The sequence below is a fragment of the Leishmania mexicana genome, chromosome 11, assembly GCF_000234665.1.
Source record: "Leishmania mexicana MHOM/GT/2001/U1103 complete genome, chromosome 11".
NCBI lineage: Eukaryota > Euglenozoa > Kinetoplastea > Trypanosomatida > Trypanosomatidae > Leishmania > Leishmania mexicana.
Genome location: NC_018315.1, coordinates 322,469 through 341,662, shown reverse-complemented (window position 1 = coordinate 341,662; position 19,194 = coordinate 322,469). Strand labels below are relative to the sequence as shown.

General features: G+C 61.4%; 3 protein-coding genes across 3 annotated transcripts; all 3 read right to left on the bottom strand.

The window, feature by feature from the left end:
* LMXM_11_0880 (conserved hypothetical protein) lies at positions 1 to 987 on the bottom strand (the record flags this gene model as incomplete). Its single annotated transcript, XM_003873010.1, has 1 exon — positions 1 to 987. One exon carries the CDS (start codon positions 985 to 987, stop codon positions 1 to 3), a length of 987 nt encoding a protein of 328 aa, XP_003873059.1.
* A 5,290-nt stretch (positions 988 to 6,277) lies between these two features.
* On the bottom strand, positions 6,278 to 10,534 carry LMXM_11_0870 (putative kinesin; the record flags this gene model as incomplete). Its single annotated transcript, XM_003873009.1, has 1 exon — positions 6,278 to 10,534. One exon carries the CDS (start codon positions 10,532 to 10,534, stop codon positions 6,278 to 6,280), a length of 4,257 nt encoding a protein of 1,418 aa, XP_003873058.1.
* A 1,884-nt stretch (positions 10,535 to 12,418) lies between these two features.
* On the bottom strand, positions 12,419 to 17,710 carry LMXM_11_0860 (conserved hypothetical protein; the record flags this gene model as incomplete). Its single annotated transcript, XM_003873008.1, has 1 exon — positions 12,419 to 17,710. One exon carries the CDS (start codon positions 17,708 to 17,710, stop codon positions 12,419 to 12,421), a length of 5,292 nt encoding a protein of 1,763 aa, XP_003873057.1.
* Between the last annotated feature and the right edge of the window lie 1,484 nt (positions 17,711 to 19,194).

Sequence of the window (19,194 nt, the reverse complement as noted above, 5' to 3'; positions counted from 1 at the left end):
CTACTTCACGGTGGGCTCCTCACTCCACTTCTTAACGGCGAACTCGACCGTTTCATTCTTGACGACGTCGTCGCTGCCATCCTCGACCCACCACTCGGGGGTTAGATCCCAGTCCTTTGTGTACGTGCCAGCCTCCAGCTGCTCCTTGAACCACAGACGGAACTGTGGCAGTGCCTCTGCTACGTTCTTCATCGTGTTCGGGGCGAACTTGGTGGCGATGTAGTTTGTCAGGCTCACCGGGATCCAGCCACCCGGGTCGGTCTGCGTAACGTACGTGAGACTCGCGCCCTCGACTTCGCCGCTCTTCGGGTTCTTCCATGGGCGGATCAGATACCCCGTCAGCTTCGAGATGGCACGGATGTACGGCCCGTGCTTGTTGCGGTGCGCGTCCTTCTGGTACGTTGGTGGCACCGCCGAGTGCGGCACCGATGTGTTGAAGATAACGTACTCGTCTCGGCCCGCCTCATACCACATGCGCTGGTTCACAAAGTCGCGATTCGCCACGAGCGGCATCGGGCTCTTAGCCGCGTAGTAGCCAATATCCGTGTTAGCGCTCAAGCTCAAGACGCGGAACGCCTCCTGGCGGTACTCGTCCCACTGCTCTCGGAAAATAGGATCTTGCAAGAGGTTGTAGAGCTCCGTCGGGGTCGCACCGCCACTGGGGTTATCCTTGGTCTTTACAAATATACCAAACACCTTGATGACATGCATTGACTCGTTGGGCAACTTTTTTTCCCACACCATCACCTCGTTGGCGCGGTTGTAGCGCAAGGTGAAGCCCTCCAGCGAGTCGGCGAAGGTGCGAAAAGTGTAGAAGTCGGTCTTGCTCGGGAGGCGGTAGATGCGGCCCGCCGCCTCCTGCGTCTCGCCTGAAAAGCTAAACGGCGTCATGTAATTCACCACCTCCGGCGTGGTCGGGCTCGCCGTGCTGTGGCCCTTGCTGCGGGCCGTGTTGGATGCCGCGACGGTCTTCTTTTCCTTGCTCATCGTTTTCGTGCACGTGCACACGCGGCTTGCGTTGTGGGGGAGGGGAGGAAGGGCACGAACGGCACAGTAATAATAATAATAACCGACGAGAGAACCACGGCTGTCTTGTGCGTAAGGCTGTGCTCAGTGAGCGCACACACGCGCGCGTACACGCACACACGTCTATGTGTCAGTGTATCTATATATATATATATGTGGGTGGGTGGGTGTTGCAGCATTGAGTGGAGGGAGGGAGGGAGGGAGGGGTGATGCAAAAATCGTGCGTGTGTGCGCGCATCTATGCGCAAACATCTATCCGCGAAGAACATCGGTGAATGAAGAGGGACCGGTGGAAGGTGCATCCCCCGAGGAAGTCCCGGAGATGGCGCCCGAGACGAGTCTTTACGCCTTTGACGGGTGCTGAGCCACCGCGATGCACAATATACGATCTTGTTACTTTCATTCCCTCACGCCGTAGAGGCGGGATGCCGGAAGAGAAAAGAGAAGGCGACAGGCAGGCGAGAGGGGCGAGCGCAGAAAAACTCTGACTCGGCGCTCTACCTGAACGCATAGGCGACACGACGGCGGCAGTGACAGCCGGCATCAGACACGGCTTGCAAACAGGCAATGGTACACACACACACAGACACATACATGTACACATCATATCCTTCTCACTAACTTCCTCGTGCGTTATTTTTTTTTATATGTGTGTCTGCTTGTAGAGCTTAGTGGTGATGGCCCCGTGAGACGGTGGGTTAAAGGCGTGACGGAGGAGGAGACGACGGAAAACAGGAAAAAAAAAACGACGTGGAAGGTGTTGGTGTTGGTGGTGGTGGGTGGTGGTGGGGGAGGGGAGGGACGTCATTAACAGCAATCGAAAAAGGAAAAGCGCGCACCCCTCCCCCCCCTCCCCCACGTAAACAACAAAAAAAACACAGAGAGAGAGAGAGATCAGCATGAGCAGTGAGAGAATGCACAAAACAAGACAAGCAGCATGTACATCATCAGAATGATCAGAGGGAAGGAGGGAGGAGGTGTGTGGGTGTGCGTGTGTGTGGTGGAGGGAGGGGGAGAGCGTATTGGGGCATATACATAGGCACACAAGCAAAAGAGAGAGCGAGAGCGAACAGAAAAAGCGTCACACGCGCACACACACTCTCCGTGCCTCCCTCTGTCGCGTGCTTTGTGTGCGCATGGGCACGACCTCATCTCTCCCCCTCGCGAGCCTCGGAGGGAGGGTGAGAGATATATGGCAGAAGGAAGGAGGCGATAGAGTGCTCGCGAGCTGTGTATGTGTGCAGGCACCAAACACATAAAACCAACAGTGACCATGCAGGCGCACAGCTCGTTGACGACTCTGAAGCAGTCAACCCGTAGGCGCACGGGTGGGCCAATGGCGAACGGGACGGGAAAAGGATGGAGGAGGAGGAGCGAGCGTGCGAGACGGTAAAACGACACCGAAAAAAAAGGGGTGCTGACAGCCCACAAGGTGACGCACACAACGACGACAACGGCAACGACAACGACAACAAGGGCATCTCCTTGCGCCTTCGCCATCGTTGGGGTCTGCTCTACCACGAACGATCCTGCAAACGTGCACGCGCGCAGCCACAGCTCACCCGCCTCTCGGTGCTCTGCGACTGATATCCCGGCCGCCCACAAGAAACCCTCCCTGCCGTCGCATTGGGGCCATGTATCCAACGGTCTCCTCCGGTCCTTCTTCGTCCCTTCCTTGCACGCATGCGGCGCAATCGACGCCAGATGAAAACTCGGGGGCGCCGCACGCCTTAACCCACGAGGGCCGCGCCAAGGGTCTACCCGCTGGAGGGCAGCAAGCGCTGGCGCCTTCCGTGCGGGTGGCAGGGGGTGGTCCACACGCATGCCGGGTGAGCTCAGGGAGAAAGTGGCGCAGCCCCAGGTCAGGGCCCACTGAGTCCCTGCGCCCCCGCCTGTGCGCCATGCCTCACCCTTCCAGTTGCGCCAGCGCTTGTGCCCCCTCCCCCCGATACGCCGCAATCTGCCATCAATAAGAGCGCTCCGAAAAACGAGAGAGTTGCTGCCTGCGTGCTGCTGGCTTTAATTCCTCTGGTATGTGCGCCCGCAGCCCGCCAGGGAGTGATATGCTGGCGCGCACGCGACCACTGCGCATGACGGAGGTGTACGCGTGCGGGGCTCCGAGGGGTGTCCATGCCTGCACACCGGCGTGAGAGCAGCGGAAGCGTTGTGACAACACCACCATCCGGCGTGTGCACCTCTCCTGCGCCAAGTGAGCAAGGTTGCCTCCTGGCGTGGCTGCGGAGGGATGCAGGCGTCCGCAGCGCAGCAGCACTCTGGGGTCGGGGGAGGGGAGGCAGGAGATCGGTCTCCTCGAGCCGGTCTCTGTTGTCTGCGTATTGTGAGAGTAGCCACGCGGCCTGCAACTGCTTTGGCGTGCCGGTGCTCAAGGGCCTTTGCGCAGCTTCCGAGCAGCACTGTCCCACCACGCGGTGCCACCCTAGACCAGCTTTGATTCAAGCAGCGCCATGTAGGAAGAGCGAAGTGAATCCTCTGACAGACACCCATCCGTTCGAGCGCACTGCCTTCCGCCTGACAAGCCGAGCCCTGACTTCTTTGACAACCTCTGCAACCCGTCAGCCCCTTCCACATCTTGGTTGAACGCCCACGCGGCGAACGCGGGGTATGGCGATCCTCCGTCGGACACGTGCGTGCCACGGATACTTTCAGTTGGTTGCGGTGTCGCCCCCCCCCCCAAGAGTGCGTACCTCGTTTTTTTTTGAGGTGGAGGGAGGAGGGGGGGGGCACTTAGCTGCATGACGTGCTCCAGTGTCCAGTGCTGCCCCATTCAGAGGGTGGATTGCGCTGTAACTTGTATGACAAGCTTGTCTGAGGAGGGCGTGAGGACTTCGATGTCCTCAGCAAAGGAGGCATGGTGCAGTCCGGGGGCCTTGCTGAGCTCCACCCCCAGCGAGTCTACTACAATGAAGGGAAGAAGGCCCTGCGAGAGACCCTTGTGCAACTCCGGGTGAAAAGCTGGACCTCGTTGATTTCTCCGTGGGGGAGTGAATACAGGCAGGGCGATAGTCTGCGAAACCCATGATCCTGCGAGTACGGTATGGGTCAACGTTGAACCTCTTCAACGCCATGATCTAGTGCGTCGAACGTCCCAGCGTAGAATCCACCGACAGTGCTCTCATCTTTATACCTGGCCCGCGCCGCACTACTTTTCGGAGGTGCAAGTCCACGGGGTCTGCGGTGGAGCAGTGGAGCGGGGGGAGGGACGGAAGACAGACTGCTGTGATTCGACCGTGTCGCCTACATGGCCGCGCAGTCGTTGCGAGGCGATTCGCTCGAGGAGCTGGCACGAGTTGCTGGCCAGCGTCACAGGGTGGGGCGGAGTGAGGGTGTGAGACTACCATTGGCAATGTTCAGCATCAGAAAGGGCACAAGGGCCCCTCCCTCTCCCCCCTCTTTTGCCATTTAGTACCGACGCGGTCGGTGGTAACGCTCTGGTGGTAGATATTGGCCAGCGCTTGCATTGACCTTGCATCGTTGGCAGAGGTGAAGACTTAACAAAACGATCAAGACACCGCCACTGCCACCAAAGCGACGGCGGCGATGACGACACACACACACACAACGTACACACAACAATAAAAAAAATGAAGGAAGGAAAGCGTCTATGCGCACCACATCACTCACACCCACGTAGACGCACCCGGCAATGTGCTCTGTCCGTTAACAGGATGTAGAGGAAGGAAGTTGATACGAGATGGAAGGGTCCCAATTAGGCCCACAGCCAGAGATGGAAAGGAAGAGAAAAACAAAACAAAACCAAGCGGGGGTGGCGATAGGGGGAGAGGGGGGGGGAAGTGGGAGGAGGGAGGAGGGAGGAAGGGAGGAAAGAAGGGAGGGAGGGAGCCGGCAAGGCGCGCTTCTTCCTGGAAAAGACACACGCACACGCATACGCACAGAAAGAAGGAACGTAGAAAAAAATGATTTAACTGTGTCATCCTCTTCCCTCTCCCTCTCCCTCTCCCTCCCCCCATCTTCTTGCGCGCGCGCCCTTTATTGCACACCCCATCGCGGTAGCCTCCTTCGCGATCACAGCCGTACCCTTACTGAACACCGTCCCTCTTGCTCCCCCCCTCCCCACCTCCCCGAGACCGTATTTGTACCACTCTGTGAGACTTGTCATACCGTCTACCGTCCCTTCATCCACACCCACCCCTCCTCTTGCGATCCTTCGGCCTCTTCACGAGAGGCAACACAGTACGCTTCTGCGTTCCCGTCTTGTTGATGCGTTATAGAGAATGACCATATATAGATACAGATATATTGTTGCTGAGGGGGGGGGGCCTCTTCGCCTCCCTCCCAGTGCGTGTGCGCGTCGACAAGTGTCATGGCGAGGCGAGAACACAAGCCAACACAGACACAGACGGATGGCCACACACACACGCGCGCACGCACGCACACACCATGCATAGCCCATACAGAACGAAAGCCCAGCAGCGAAATATAAAGCGTGGCTGTGGCAGGTATGGCGCACCGATACGATGGGAGAGAGGCCAGCAGGCAAGCGAGGAGTGATCCAGTTCAAAAGGAGAAGGAACGATATGTTCCAGTGTGTATGTATATGTATGTGGAGGCGCTTCCCACGTGCTGCAGTGGTGGTGGCGGTGTTGGTGGGACGAAGGGGTGTTGAGCCCGCGAAAAAAATGCAACAAGACACCCACATGTGGGCACGACATCCGAAGGACTTACAAGAGAGGGAGGCATCGCAGCCACAGGAAGAGAAAGGGAGAACGAGGATGCAGACCTGCTCCCCACATGATCCACGACTGTACACATACACGCACATACACTTCTCCCCCCTCCCCCCTCCTCTCCTCACCGCCCATGTCCATCCCTCGTCGCCTCCTTCCCCATTTCCACACAACGCACGTGGGGGAGGGGCGGGAGAGCGCACCGGTCTAGTAGAAGCGAAACGGAAAAAAAGGAAAACGTGTAGCGGATCTCCGGGCGGCAAACACGCACAACGACAACAACGAAGGAAGAGGCGAGCTCGAAGGTGGGCGAAGTGGAGGCAGAGAAGGAGAGGGAGGGAGGGAGGGACACTTTCGACGGTGTTGACGGACCACGCGTGAATAGCGTTGTGTGCTCCGGGACAACGACGTGGGGAAAGCAGTTGAAAAGAGAAAAGGGAAATAAAAACGCACCAGTTGCACGGCCAGCGCGTGCAGTAGACAACCGTGTATCCCCCCTCCCCCACCCAACATTCGCTCACATCCTGTGCCACCATCGCACGATGTTAGTAGTGGCTCGAGGATACTTGTCCCCGACTGTTCGGCGACAGCCCATCGGAGAAGCATGTGCTGATACTCACCATGAGGTCATCCGTGAAGGAAGTGCGCGTGCGCGACTGAAGTGGCTGTTGGCCGCTCTCCTTGTTCACGCAATCACTACCGTGTGTGTTCGCAGACAAGGTGGAGTTGTATTGCGGTAACGCAGGCGCCGCCGCCGCTGCCGCCGCGCACTCCAGCAGACGCGCCACCGTCAGCTGTGGGGTTTTGTCATGCCTTTTTCGTGCACCATTGGTAACCTTTTTCGTGTTGTGCGCGCCCGTTTCAGGTGTGGCAGCTCGACCCTCTGGCGCACCGTTGTAGCTCGACGACCCAGACGTGCAGCTCATGATGGGGTTGCTGCTATGACTGCTGGAGAACGAGATGCGGGACGGGCTTTCCACGGGGGTAAGGGTTGCCGCGGTATCGGTGGCAGAATCCAACCGGTGCTGCAGCGGGGCCCCTGAAGCCCCGGCCATGTGAAGGGGACCAAGAGAAGCAATGGTTGCCTGGGATCGGGCAAGCTTGCCTGCCTTCTTATTGGTGCGCTCAAACTTCGACGCTGATGACGGTGCGAAACTCAGCAGGTGCGGCGCCGCGCCACCGCTGGCGCGCTTCCTCTCCTGCTGAGCCTGCGCACGTGATGAGCCGCAGTCCACGTCGGGGCAAGATGGCATCTTGTTGGCGGCGAACTTATTGCCTGTACCGCTGCTGCTCTGCCTCCTCTTGGCGGCATCGTTGGTGTTCGGCATGCTACGACTTCTACCCTTGTTCGCTGTCGCCTCCGAAGACGCCCGCGCAACCATCGGCGGTGACGAGTCCACCTCTCCGCGACGGTTCGACCGTCCTCTAATGCTAGAGTCTGTACCGTCCATGGCGAATGCGAGCGCCCGCAGCGCAGACGCATGGTTGCTGCGCACAAAGGCGAAGGAAGAAGATGTAGCGGTGTGCCCGGCACCGGAACTGCCGACGGGCATCCGCCTGTTTGCCTGATGCCGGGTAACCTTCTGTGCACCTGCGTGACGTCGCGTCAATGATGCAGCGGCGGGGCCTGAGCCACTAGCTGCCTTAGGTTTGCGAGCTGGTCCAGCGGCTGGGCCTTGGGTACGTGACGCTGAGCGAGTAAACGGGAGCGGGGCGGAGACGGACCGCTCGAGCGCTTGCACGTGTGGCGCGCCACCACCAACGCTCTTTTTGGCGGCTGTTCCGTTGATGGTGCGAGGCGCGTGTCCGCTGGCCGGTCCACCCGATGACGTCTTGTCTGCTACCGGACATAGGCGCCTCTTGCGGCCTCCAGGTGGCGCCGACGCTGAGTTTTGGGTCAAGCCTGTGAGACTGAGCGTGCGCCCGAACGCTTTGGGGGCGTTTTTGTTGCCGGTTGCGGGAGCCCGGCCATGGGGCTCATCGGTCTTGCCCCCCTGCTGTATTGAAGGACGCCGCTCCGGACTATTTGTGCGGTCCGCCGTCTGCACGAGATGGCCGTGACGCGTGCGAAACCCCTCCGTGATCTCGTTCGTATCCCTCTCGCTACTGCTGGTGAGATGCATCGACTCGGCGGTGGCCATCAGGTCTCGGAAATGCTCCGCGAGGTGATTCGAGCCACGAGTGCCGGCAGACCCGCCGCCGCGCAGTGGACTGGAGCTGTTGCTGCGGCCGGCCCGGTTCGTCGGACTCGGCGCCAGCGGCGGGTGTGCAAAGGGCATTGGCTGCGCAGGAAAGGAGACGGCAGAGACCGACTTCAGTGGCGGGGCCTGCAGCGACGATTTCACGGTCGAGTGCAACGCGGACTCGAACACGGTCGTCATCTGTGCGGTGGACGCGGTGGGCAGCAGCGCGTACAAGAGAGCCACATTCGCCGTCTCGGCCGCGGCTGCGATGGCGTTGCCGTTGTTGCTGCCGTTCATGGAGGACGTGAGCGAGGTAAGCTGGGCGAGGTGCGGACGAAGGCGCTGAATAGCCTCGACACACTTGCTCAGCGCTTCGGCGTATTCAGCCTGACGGTTGAGCAGCGAGCGGCATTCCTGGTGGTAGTGCGCGGCCAGGCACTCGGCCTCCGTGCACCCTTGGCGCAGACGCGCGTTGTCTAGCAGCAGCTCAAGCGAGGTGCCCTGACGCTCGCGTAGCAGCTCCTGCCGCGTGGCGGCGAACTGCCGATCCGCGTCGTCGAGCCGCTCTGTCAGCGCGGTCAGCTGGTGTGCTTGCTGAGCCTGCTCCGCCTCCATGGCCGCAATCATCTTGCGCAGGCCGGCGACCCCAATGCCGGTGGTGCCGTTTCCGTCCACCTCCCCGCGTGCGCGGCTGCCGGAGGCGTCGCTGACAAGAAAAGTGGCAAGCCGCCACTGCTGCTCTCGCAGCTGTGTCTCCCTATCACGTTGGCGCTCCTGCGCCTCGCGCACCTCGTGGTAGAGGCTTTCCTTTTGCGCAGAGAAGTTTTTCAGCTTTGCCTCCAGCTCAGAGAAAAGCGGAGTGGTCTCAGAGAAGACAGATGGGCGAGCAGTGCGGCTGCTGATGGATGGGCGTAGCCCGCTCCCGCCCTGCAGCACGTCGGTGCCACCGATCGATATGGGAGAGTGGGATACGTCCACGGACGACGATGACGCTGCTGCACCCGCGGCTGCCGCAGATGGTGTGACGGTTCCCCGTGGGGCGCCCTTGGCAGGCCCCGAGGACAAGGCTGGCACTGCTGGTGTGGGGGCAGGACTACTGCGGCTGCGATTACTAGTGCTGAGGGGAGCAAGAGGGCTGTTCGACGTCGACGGCGACGCCCCCTGTCGAGTGTGTGGGGTCAGCGAAGGACTCTCGCTGCCAGCGGAGCCGCTCTCGGTCGCCGGCATCGCGTCCGCACGCTGAGACTGATTCCTTTCGGTGCCGCTTCTATGGTTGCCGTTGTTGCCGCTGAGACCACTCGTGTACGCGGCGAGGGCAGACTGCGCGCGAGCAAGCTCCTCGCGCAGTTCCTCGATGAGCGCCTCCTGCGTTTTGGCGAGTTGGCTCGAGTTGACGGCGAACTCGTTGCGGTGCGCCTCCACCTGAATCTCCTTCGCGTTCATCGCAAACTTCATCGTGTTCACCGTCTCCTCCGTGTGCTTCGTGCTCGGGCTCAGGCAGAAGAGCATCTGCGTGCGGCAGTTGCCGCCGATGCTGTCGCGCAGCAACCGTGTCAGCTTGGACCCACGGTACGGAATAAAGATCTTGCCGCCGCCCTTGCCACCTGTCTGCCGCCGCCGCACCTTCTGCTGCACCAGGCTCTGCACAACCGCACCGAGCGCTAGCAGCGACCGGTTAATGTTGCCTCCCTCGCGAAGACGCAGGCCCGTATTACTGGTCGCGGCGGCTCGCTCAGAACCCGCCAGATCCGCGAACTGAATCTTCGCGATAGTAACCGTCGACGCCAACGGCTTCTTTTTCTTCTTTGCCGCTTTCTTCGTTGGCGAGAACTCTGCGGTTGCCTCTGCCGCATCGGCGTTGTCATCCACCGCAGACACAAACCCCAAGTCACCAACGTTGGCGCGGGTATTACTGTGGCGCACCTCTACCTCAACCGTGATGATCGCGTGCGAGCGGCTCGACTGCGCATTAGCCCCGGTGGCGGCCACGAATCGCTGTGTGTGGCCGTGCTCGATGCTCCGGGCGAAGTCCTCGAACGTCTCGGGGAAGACGTGTGTTAGCCCACGAATGTGCAGCCCGCCGTTGTTGATGCTGCCGCTTTCACTGGCATCAAAGCCGGCAGACCCAGAAGCCGCCGTGTCGGATGCCTCGCGCACCTGAAGAGGGACTCGCTTCGCTTCTCGGCCCGAGGTACCAGTGCCGCTGTTCGCCAAGGATTTCGCGCCGCCGCTGCCGTCTCCCACCGGCCTGGCGAGCAGATCGAAAACATCCTCGTTGTAGACCTCGAGAAAGCTGCACTTGATGCGTACGCGCTTGCCCTCTTCTTCTTCCAGTCGCTCCTTCTCCGCAAAGATGTCCTGAACGGCCTGGTACACAATGCCCGCAGCGCTCATTGTGCTGCCAAACATGGTGTGCGTCTTGCCAGAGCCGGTGGCGCCGTAGGCGAGGATGGAGCCGTTGATGCCGTGGAAGATACCCTCTACGATGCGCTTGCACGACTGCTCGTACACCTCGATCTGCGAGGCGTGCGTGTTGAAAACCTGATCAACAGAGAACTGATATGGGCGAGTTGTGGCGCGCGTCGGCGGCGAAGCTTGCCCTGCCGGGCTCGCGTGCATGGATGCCCGTGCGTGGGCGCTGCCGTCAATGATGACGCAGTCTGGCAAGCACTTAACGCAGTTGTGCACCCTCGCATCCGCCCGCTCCTTCGTGGAGAGCGGGCGGATGCGCACAACGACGCCAACACCCTCGTTGATAACAACCTCATCACTGGCCATGAGCGCCGGCGGCGGTGACGAGTTCAACGGGGATCCACTCATGATGGCTATTCACGGAGGTGCGCCCACGGCGAGAGCAAGAGAGAGAGATGGGAGGAGGAGAACAATACAGAGGATATAAACAAGAAAGGATGAATGACGATGAGGTGTGGTGACGAAGCGAGCATCCGCGGATGCGCGAGAGAAAACAAGCCGGAGATGGACAAGACAACATAACAGAAACACAACAGAGAGAGGAAGAGAGAGGTCGCCAGCGCCTCCCTCGCGTGCACACAGGCAGATAAAGTGTAAAGTGAGCGAGCTGAGCGAGGAGTGTATCTCTCAGCAGAAAAACGCGCAGAAACCGCAGCAATCACAGGCAGAGGAGGGAGGAAGGAGAAAAAAGGTCGCAAGGATGGGCAAGCCGCCTCGCACGGTGCCTGCAGTGCCGAAATGGGGCACCTCTCCCTCTCTCCCTCCCTGGGAATGCGTGTGCGTGTGCGTGTGCGCACGTGTACGTGTAACGGTGCCCCCTTTCTCGTGCCAAGGTACGACTACGTCAGTGGGTGTGTGTGTGTGCGGATGAGGGGGGCGACTTTACTTTCTCTGCTGGACAGTGGGAGGCAGTCAACGAAATGCCAAAGGGAGGTTTGTCGGGGTCGTCGTTGCGTCACCGTGTGGTGCACACACATGTGCGATGTGTGTGTGTGTGTGTGCGTGCAGGTGTCGGAAGGAAAAAAAAGACCGGAAAGAAGGCGAAGAGAGAAGCTTTACAGCAGAGTCACAGTGGGTCCGTGTGCTGTGGATGCCGGCGATAACAAGGCGCCTGCGTGACTGGCCCAACCATCCCCGCACACACACAGCAAGCAGAGAGATGCTCCTCCTCAGCGCCAGCGCGTTCCTCACGAGACGACGGCAAGGGCGCCACTGTCGAGAGAAGAAAAAAAAACCACGCGCCGGGTATGTGTGAGCGCACAGCGCCGACAGCCAAGCTCAATGCGTGCTCGTGGGTTGCTCTTATTCCGTTGACTCTGCATACGTTGTAGACTGCCGTGACAGCACACACACAGAGAGAGTACAAGCAAGGTGGAGGGCCCGCACAGAAGGATCAAGGCAGACGGGGACGGCAACGTATCGCGAGAGAGCTTGCCTCGAATCGCAGCCCAACCGCCCCTCCCCCCCCATTCTCTCCTCGGACGACGTCCGCCAGCGCGTCGCTGTGCACCGCTCTTTTCCCCAATCGTCCCCTCTTCTGTCCTCTCGTCACTGGGAGGTGGCGGCAAGACGTGCGTGTCGCTCCTTTCCTTTTTTTTGTTTGTTTTCGGCCAACGCTGCAGGTGCGCGAGACTGGGGCACGATGAGCAAACCAACGCCGTCGCGTGCACGACCGCAGGCACCCGTGCACAGGCAAGAAGAAGAACGAAGAAAAAAGACGGCGGCGTGATGGGGAAGGAAGAACGCCACGTGGCATGCGCTGAGGAGCAACATGCCATCGAGCAGTCCTCCCCCTGCCCACCCTCCCCCACACAGGCCGGCCACGCACACCATCACAAAGGTAGCCAAAGCCAACGGTAAAGACGAGATGGGCGCAGCGCTCTCAAGCACCGGTCACGGGCGCAAGGTGTGAGGTGCGCGCATGCCCCCATCCTTCTATGCATCTGTCTGTGTCTGTGTCTGTGTCTGTCTATATGGAGAATGTGTTTCCGCGCTCGAGGAAGCGTGCGCCAAAATGGTGCGCGCAGGTGCCTACGCCGGGGCACGATCATACCGCACCCGTAGCTGATCTTTGGCGTACTGCAGCAGGTTCTCCATGTCGCACTCCAGCAACGAGGCACCCTTCGCCACCATCAGATCGGTGCCAGCGCCTTCATTGGTAATGTGCGGCTGCGGTTGCTGCGGGAGCCGACTGCAGTCCAGCGCACGGAGAGCTTCCTCGATGCGGCTGCGGACGACCTTCCAGCGCAGCTGCGCGATGGCCGTCTTGGTGAGTCCACGGAAGAGGTCATCGAGCGCTTCCTCTATAGTGGCACGCTGCAGTGCCGCCCGCTTTGCATTCCACTCCTGCGAGGCAATCGCGGAGCCGCTCAGCGGGTTAGAGTTGCTAGCGCTCTCCCCCACGGTTGGTTCGGTGCCCTCGCGCTGCGGCGTGCTGCCCTCGTCCCCCCCAACTACTTCATCCTCGCATTGCGGCCTCAAAGACGGCGAGAGAGATACAGCAGCGCTCACGTCAGCTGACGGGGAGCGTGCGCGCTTCCTCAGCGGAGACGGCGGCACAGCAACAGCAGCAGCAGTCGTCACTCCATATGGTGCTGCGGAGCTGGGGACGTAATTGATGTCTGTGACACCGTCCGCGCCGCCAGAGCGGGCGGTCGACGAGGCGCGCGGAGTGGCCTGGCGGCTGCTGCCGCGGCTGCCACTGCCCGCCCCCGCGGCGCCCCCGCAGACGGTGGTCATCCGAAACGGGGCATTGGCGGCTACACGCACACCGTGGTCGAGGAAGACGGTCTCCAGCAGCTTTTGCGGGTTGGCGCGCGACGTGCACACAAAGAAGGAGGGCAAGAGCACGGCACCCGGGTAGCGGCGAAGGTCCTCGGCCCGGCTCTGCCGCTGGCCGAGGCACTCCAGCAGCACTCGACTCGCAAGGTCACACATGACGCGGCACGCATCACTCTCCGGGGCCAGGGCGTCATCTGACTGCTTGATCTTGCTGAGCAGCTCTACCACAAACCCAGCGCACTGCGTGCCGTGGCGGAGAAGCTCGCCAATGAGGAGGTGCCACACGCGCTGGAACCCAACGAACTGATTCTCCGCCTCCTCGCTCGCGTAGTACGGGTGGTGAGCGAGGAAGAGGACCAGAAATGGGATGGTGTACTCCCAGTAGCAGTAGAGCGCCGATGGCGATGAGAGTGAGGCGCCTTGGCTCACCTGTTTTGCCCGCAAGTGATCCCCCACAGTCTCCACCAGCCCACGGAGTCGGTGATAGGAGCTCTTCGAGTCCTCGCTGATCGCAGTCAACAGCAACAAGGCAGCCACCCGCATGTCGCAGGTGCGGTGCAGAAGATGACCTGCGAGCTTCGCCTGCACAGCGTGACGCACATGCGCGCTTTCCTCCACTGAGAGAACCACAGAGACAGCCAGCTCCCTGCTGATGTCCGTTGTCGGCGTCAGCAACAGCTTCACGAGCTGCTTCTCAAGTGCGATTCGGCACTGGCAGCTGCCGACGCTGGCTGGCGCACGCCGCCCCAGCGCCACCGCCACGGAAGCTTTGTAACCTTTCAGGAGCGCATCTACTGCGCATATCACAGAGTTCGCGCGGCTGGCGACACCAGTGCTGCGGCCACCAGCGTCCGAGGACTTGGGGCAGGTCAGCGCCAGGGCCACCATGGCCTTGGCCGACCCATCCACGATGGCTGCAGTGACTGACATATTGGTGCTCACAGGCGAGGAGGAGAGGGCACCGCAGGCCGGCATTGTTGGTGCCGCGGTCGCAAGAGCCTTGAGCCTTGACTGTCCCGCCTTGCCGCATACATCCTCCACAGCGGTGACAAGCAGGGAGGAGAGGGACAGCAGGAGCGCCGGAAGCGGTCCTGCATCCGTTTCCGTGGTGGCCGCCGCTGTAGAGGACACTGTAGAGAGCAGCAGCAGCGCCGCACCTACTGCACGCGAAGTGCGGTCGTCGCTGCCACTGCCACCGCCGCAGCGCGCAAGGGCCTGGACGCTCGCAAGCCAAGCGACCGTCTTGACGTCGTTTATTAGCGCTCGCCCGCTAGCGAGGCGCTTCGCCAACTCCGACGCGAGGGAGTGTAGCGCAGCCGCTGCTCTGGTGCTATAGCCAGGGACGCTCAGCAGCGCCACTAGTGTGCGCGTCGCTTGCTTTGCCAGCTGCTTCACTGCTGAGAGGGCCATTTCACTACGGCACCCGTCGTTGTCTGCTGCCAAAGCTCTAGAGGCGAGAGAGGATGGGATGGTCTGCTGCATGGGTAGTGACGCGAGCGCCATCGCGCGAAGGGTGTCGATCAGTGAGTCGTGCAGAGCAGAAGTCGCACCGGCGGTGGCAGTGGTGTTTCTGTCCGCCATAGTGGCGGTGGCGGTAGCCCATTGCTGCAGCGCTTGCAACAGCAGCCCGCACCAGTTCGGCGGAGGGCCTACAGATTGCTTCGCGGCGGCTTGCAGGGCCTCTACGAGTCCTTCGGTGCTCAACGCCGCGAACGACGGCGATGCGCCGGTGAAAAGCAGCAGCGCTCGCAAAGCGCTGGCGGCGCCGGCCCCATCCACTACGACTTCGTCGCGGGCGCTGGTGTAGATGCTGCGGTGCAGCCGCTGCATCAGTCCTGCAAGGTGATCGGGTTTCACGGCAAAGACCATCTGCGGCATCAGTGTCTGCTTGACAAAGGCGAACTCATCGGCGCCGACACGACCGTGCAGCGAGCGCAGAAGCCCCTCACGCACCTCCACCCAGTCCGTGTGAGCCGCGTCGCATGCGCGCAGCAGCGCACGCCGCACCGTCTCGTCCTTGGCGCGAAAGAGTGCATCCCACTCGCCCTTGTTCGCCCCTGTCGTCTCCTGGAGGAAGGTGAGGAGTCGATGGATCGAGCGGATGCGCTGCTGACCCTCCGCGGACTTGACGTCACCGTTGCTTTCCTTCACCGCGGCGTGAAACTCGAACAGACGCCGGATGGCAAGGCGCAGTTGCGGCTTCTTCTCGGAAAGGCGCAGGAGCTGCGCAAAGTGGGCAGAGTCGACGTGCTGGCAGAGCTGCACGAGGGCATCCACGTAGGCCGACACCGCCGCCGATGCAGTGCTGGGGATGCTCCTTGTGTTCAGCACACCACCACCAGCGACAGCCTTTGTCGAGCTGGCCGCCGCACCGAAGCCGAGCAACGCATCGCCCTCGTCGAACTCGTCCCCGCCTGGCGGGTGCTGCTGAGACAGCTGCTGCTTCTCAACGGCGTTTCTTTCAAAATCGAGCAGGGCAGACGTTTTGGTGAGCGGAAGCGGGGCTGGAGACGTCGGCGACAACCACCGCGCCAGGGTGGCCTGAGTAGCCGCAGCGGCGCACGTGACTGAGGTGGGCGACAGGCAGGAGAGCGGGGCCGGCAAGAGACCCTCGACCACCGTCTCTGCTGTCAACCCCGCTGGCGCTGTCGAGGACGATGATCCGGCGTCGATGCGCACTGCATCCAGGACCGCGTTCGGTATCCATACGAGGCGGTATTCGCTGTACAGCCGCGTCAGCCCGTCCACCGCGGCGCAGCGGACGCGGCGGTTTTTATCAAGCGCGCGCAGGCCCAGCGTCTGCGCGAGGAAGTTGGAGGGGCTGCGCGTGGGAGAGGTTGTTGCCTGCTGTCCTCCGCGAAGATCCCTGTTGTCGATGCCTTCTCGATGGGGTGTTGGCTGTAGCAGCAGCGGACACGCCAGCGCCGCCTCGGTCACTGAGGCGACGGTCTGCCTGCGCACAAGGACATGCGGGTCGGTGAGCAGCCGCTCCCAGAACGGCTGGAACGCCTTCCAGAGGTCCTGCTGCAGCGACTGCGTACGAGACGGATCGGCGGATACGTCGATCGCGTGACGGTCATCACGGCCGGCCCCGGGCCTCGCGTAGTCGCCGAAGCGCTGGAGCAGCATTGAGGACAGGCGGACAGCGTCCATACGAATGTTGGGCTTGACATCGAGAAAACGATGCAGCAAAGGACCCGTGAACGTGGCTCTGTAGGACCGCACCGCCGCCTCATTCGCAGCGAAGGCCGCGCTGAGGCCGCGCAGCAGCAGCAGGCGCACCTCAGGGCAGGTATGCTCAAGATGCAGCGCGAGAGCGGGAAGCAGCTGCTCTGCTAAGTCGACGTGCAGTTCTATCAGCGCTACGAGCACCTCGAGCACGTGTGCCATGATCTGCAGGCCTCGTCGCTTGTGAGTCAGTGGCGCCTCCTGCGGCGCCTTTGCTGTCCTCACCCGTGGCTGCTGCTGCCGCTGCTGGTGCGGCTCGTCCTCGTCCGTGTCGCTGCCGCGGCACCTTTCCTCGCCCTCTAGGTCTTCGTCCTCCGACTGAAGCGCGTTGGATGCAAGCATCTCGGCAAGCCCCTCTTCGAACTCCCCCATGGCCCACGTCGCGATGGCCGGTTGCAGCATATCCGTCTGCTCCAGCAGCAGGCGGCTCGTGATGAGAACGCCACCGCTGCCGCAGTGCGCTGGCAGGTGCCGACTCTGCCGCGCGTTTGGAGCACAAGCAGAGAGGGAAGACGACGATGACGCAGACAGAGACATTAGCCTTAGCGTGGGTGATGCTGCGATCAGCTCCTCCAGGAGTGGCACCAGCTGCGCCGGTGTCACGACGCTCGTGCAGCAAAGGATATCGCGAAGCACCTGCGCCATCTCGCCGCAGGTGGCAGTGCTCGTCGGAGTGCCGCTGCTGCCGCCGCGGGTACCGCTCCCCAGCTCGCCGGCCGCCGCAGAGGAGGCGCAACGGACAGCCTGGAATACCCACAGCAGCGCCTGCTGCGTCTCTTCCGACGTCAGGCTGCAGTGAGGCAGGAGGTGGCGAAAGATGTGCGCCGCGGCAGCACGCTCAATCAGATACGCCAGTCGCTGCAGCGACTGGCGCTGATGCGCCACTGATGACGGTGAAGCGTTCACAGGAGAAGACTGAAGCCTGGCAAAGCACATGCAGATGCACTGCAGCACGTCAACGCAGCGCTCCCGCGGAAACGGCAGCGACTCCGCTCCCGCTGTCTCGAGAGCGTCGACCGGCTGCGTGTAGTTGGTGCTACCGCTGCTCCCGGAGCTGGCGTACGTAAGGGTGCTGTCGCCGCTGTATCGCCGCTGTCGGTGCCGGTGCTGCTGCTGTTGCTGCTCGTGATGTATGCGTACAGCATCGCATAAGAGACAGCCCACAAGTTGCGAAACGTCAGGAATCGGGCTCGAGAGCAGCCGAGGCGTGAGCAGTTCCTCGATATAGGGGGCCGAGAAAGGAGTGCTGCTCGGGCGCGGGGCCGTTGACGGCGCCGCCAACGAAAGCCCGCGCACCGAGTCGTAAGTGTTCATGAGATAGGTGAGCAGACGGCTGTCTGGGGTGGCTCGTAGCTCGTCAACAGAGAGGCTGGCGGGTGTAGGTGATGGCGGCAGTGACGACACGGCCGCTGCTCTCCTTCCCTTCGCCGCTGCCACTACTTTTGCAGCAGCAGTGGCCTTCGAGACAGGCGAGCGGGATGCCGCGGGCATGGTGTTTCCCGCGGCCGAAAGGGTGACACCCCCTGCAGTGCACGTATTTCTGTAGGAGGCGGTGACTGCGTGTGAGCGCGTAGAATGGAGAGAGGGAGGGCCTCGCAGCCACGCAACGCAGTGCGGGGGCGGTAAGTCTATGCTACGACGAGACTACGTGAGAGAAGGGAGAAGCGCGTCGTGAAGAGGACAACACAAGACACGGCTGAGTGGGTGGCTGAGCGGATGGGGGAGGGAAGGGGGGGAAGGTTGCACCTTTAGTCTGTCGGAGCTTTCTGCTTACAAGAAAAATCTCTATATGCTCTCTGAAGGGGTTGGGGGGCCGCCGTGTGGGGGGCGTGTGCGTCCGCCCCACACCGGCAGGGCTCGCTGTATGGGCGAAGTTGACTTGTATCTCTTCTATGTGTGAACGCTGGAAAGCTAAGTTCAGCAAGGGGCGTGTGTGGGGAGGGTCTCTGCCCTTCCCTTCACGTAAGCGCCGCGTGCGTGTGGCGCAGCTGTGCTGACGTAGTCAGAAGCCAAGTGCCGAATCTGAAGGCTCAATGAAAGCAAGAGACGCGAGAGAGTTGGAGGAGGCAGGGAGACGATGAACAGAGAGTGTGCGTGTGCGTGTGTGCAGTGCTGTGCACGTTGCCGACCCCTGTGAGCCTCCGTGAGTCGCCTAGAGTGCTGCGGTCCACATCCCTTGTCGCGCACCCGAGGCGAGGGTGGGATGAGAAGGCTTCGCGAAATGGATAAAAATCCGCGCGAGGGAGGAGAAGCAAGACACAGACAGACACACACACACAGACACTTCTCGCCGAGACAAGTCGCACACATATATATGGGCGCACAAGGTCGTGCATTAACAACCGCAAGAAACAAGGCCGCCGCCGCCCCCCTTGCAACATTAACCGTCGCACCAAGGCGACACGTATACACCCAAGTCATCCGCAGCAACAACAAGATGCGCGTCGCCAGCGACATCCCAACGCCGAGAGAAGATAAGGCGGAAGAGGAGGGGAAAGACGCGAACGGCTGATCGGGGGGAGAGACGTCAAAGAATCAGAACTTGTGCGAGGAGGAGCGCGCACGGCGCACAGGCACATGCAGATGGGCAAGACGGGCACAGCATGTGCATGCGAAACACCGCCAAGCATCCTCGCTTCTCCCTTGTTACACTTTCTCAGCCTCCCACCCACAGTTGCGAGGCGTCCTTTTGGGGGGGGGGGTTGAGAGCACGCCACAGCGCGATCTATCGTCGAGAGCGGAGCTGTCGGAGCATGGGGAGGTCAACACACTGAAGGAGGTAGAGGAGGTGGGAAAGG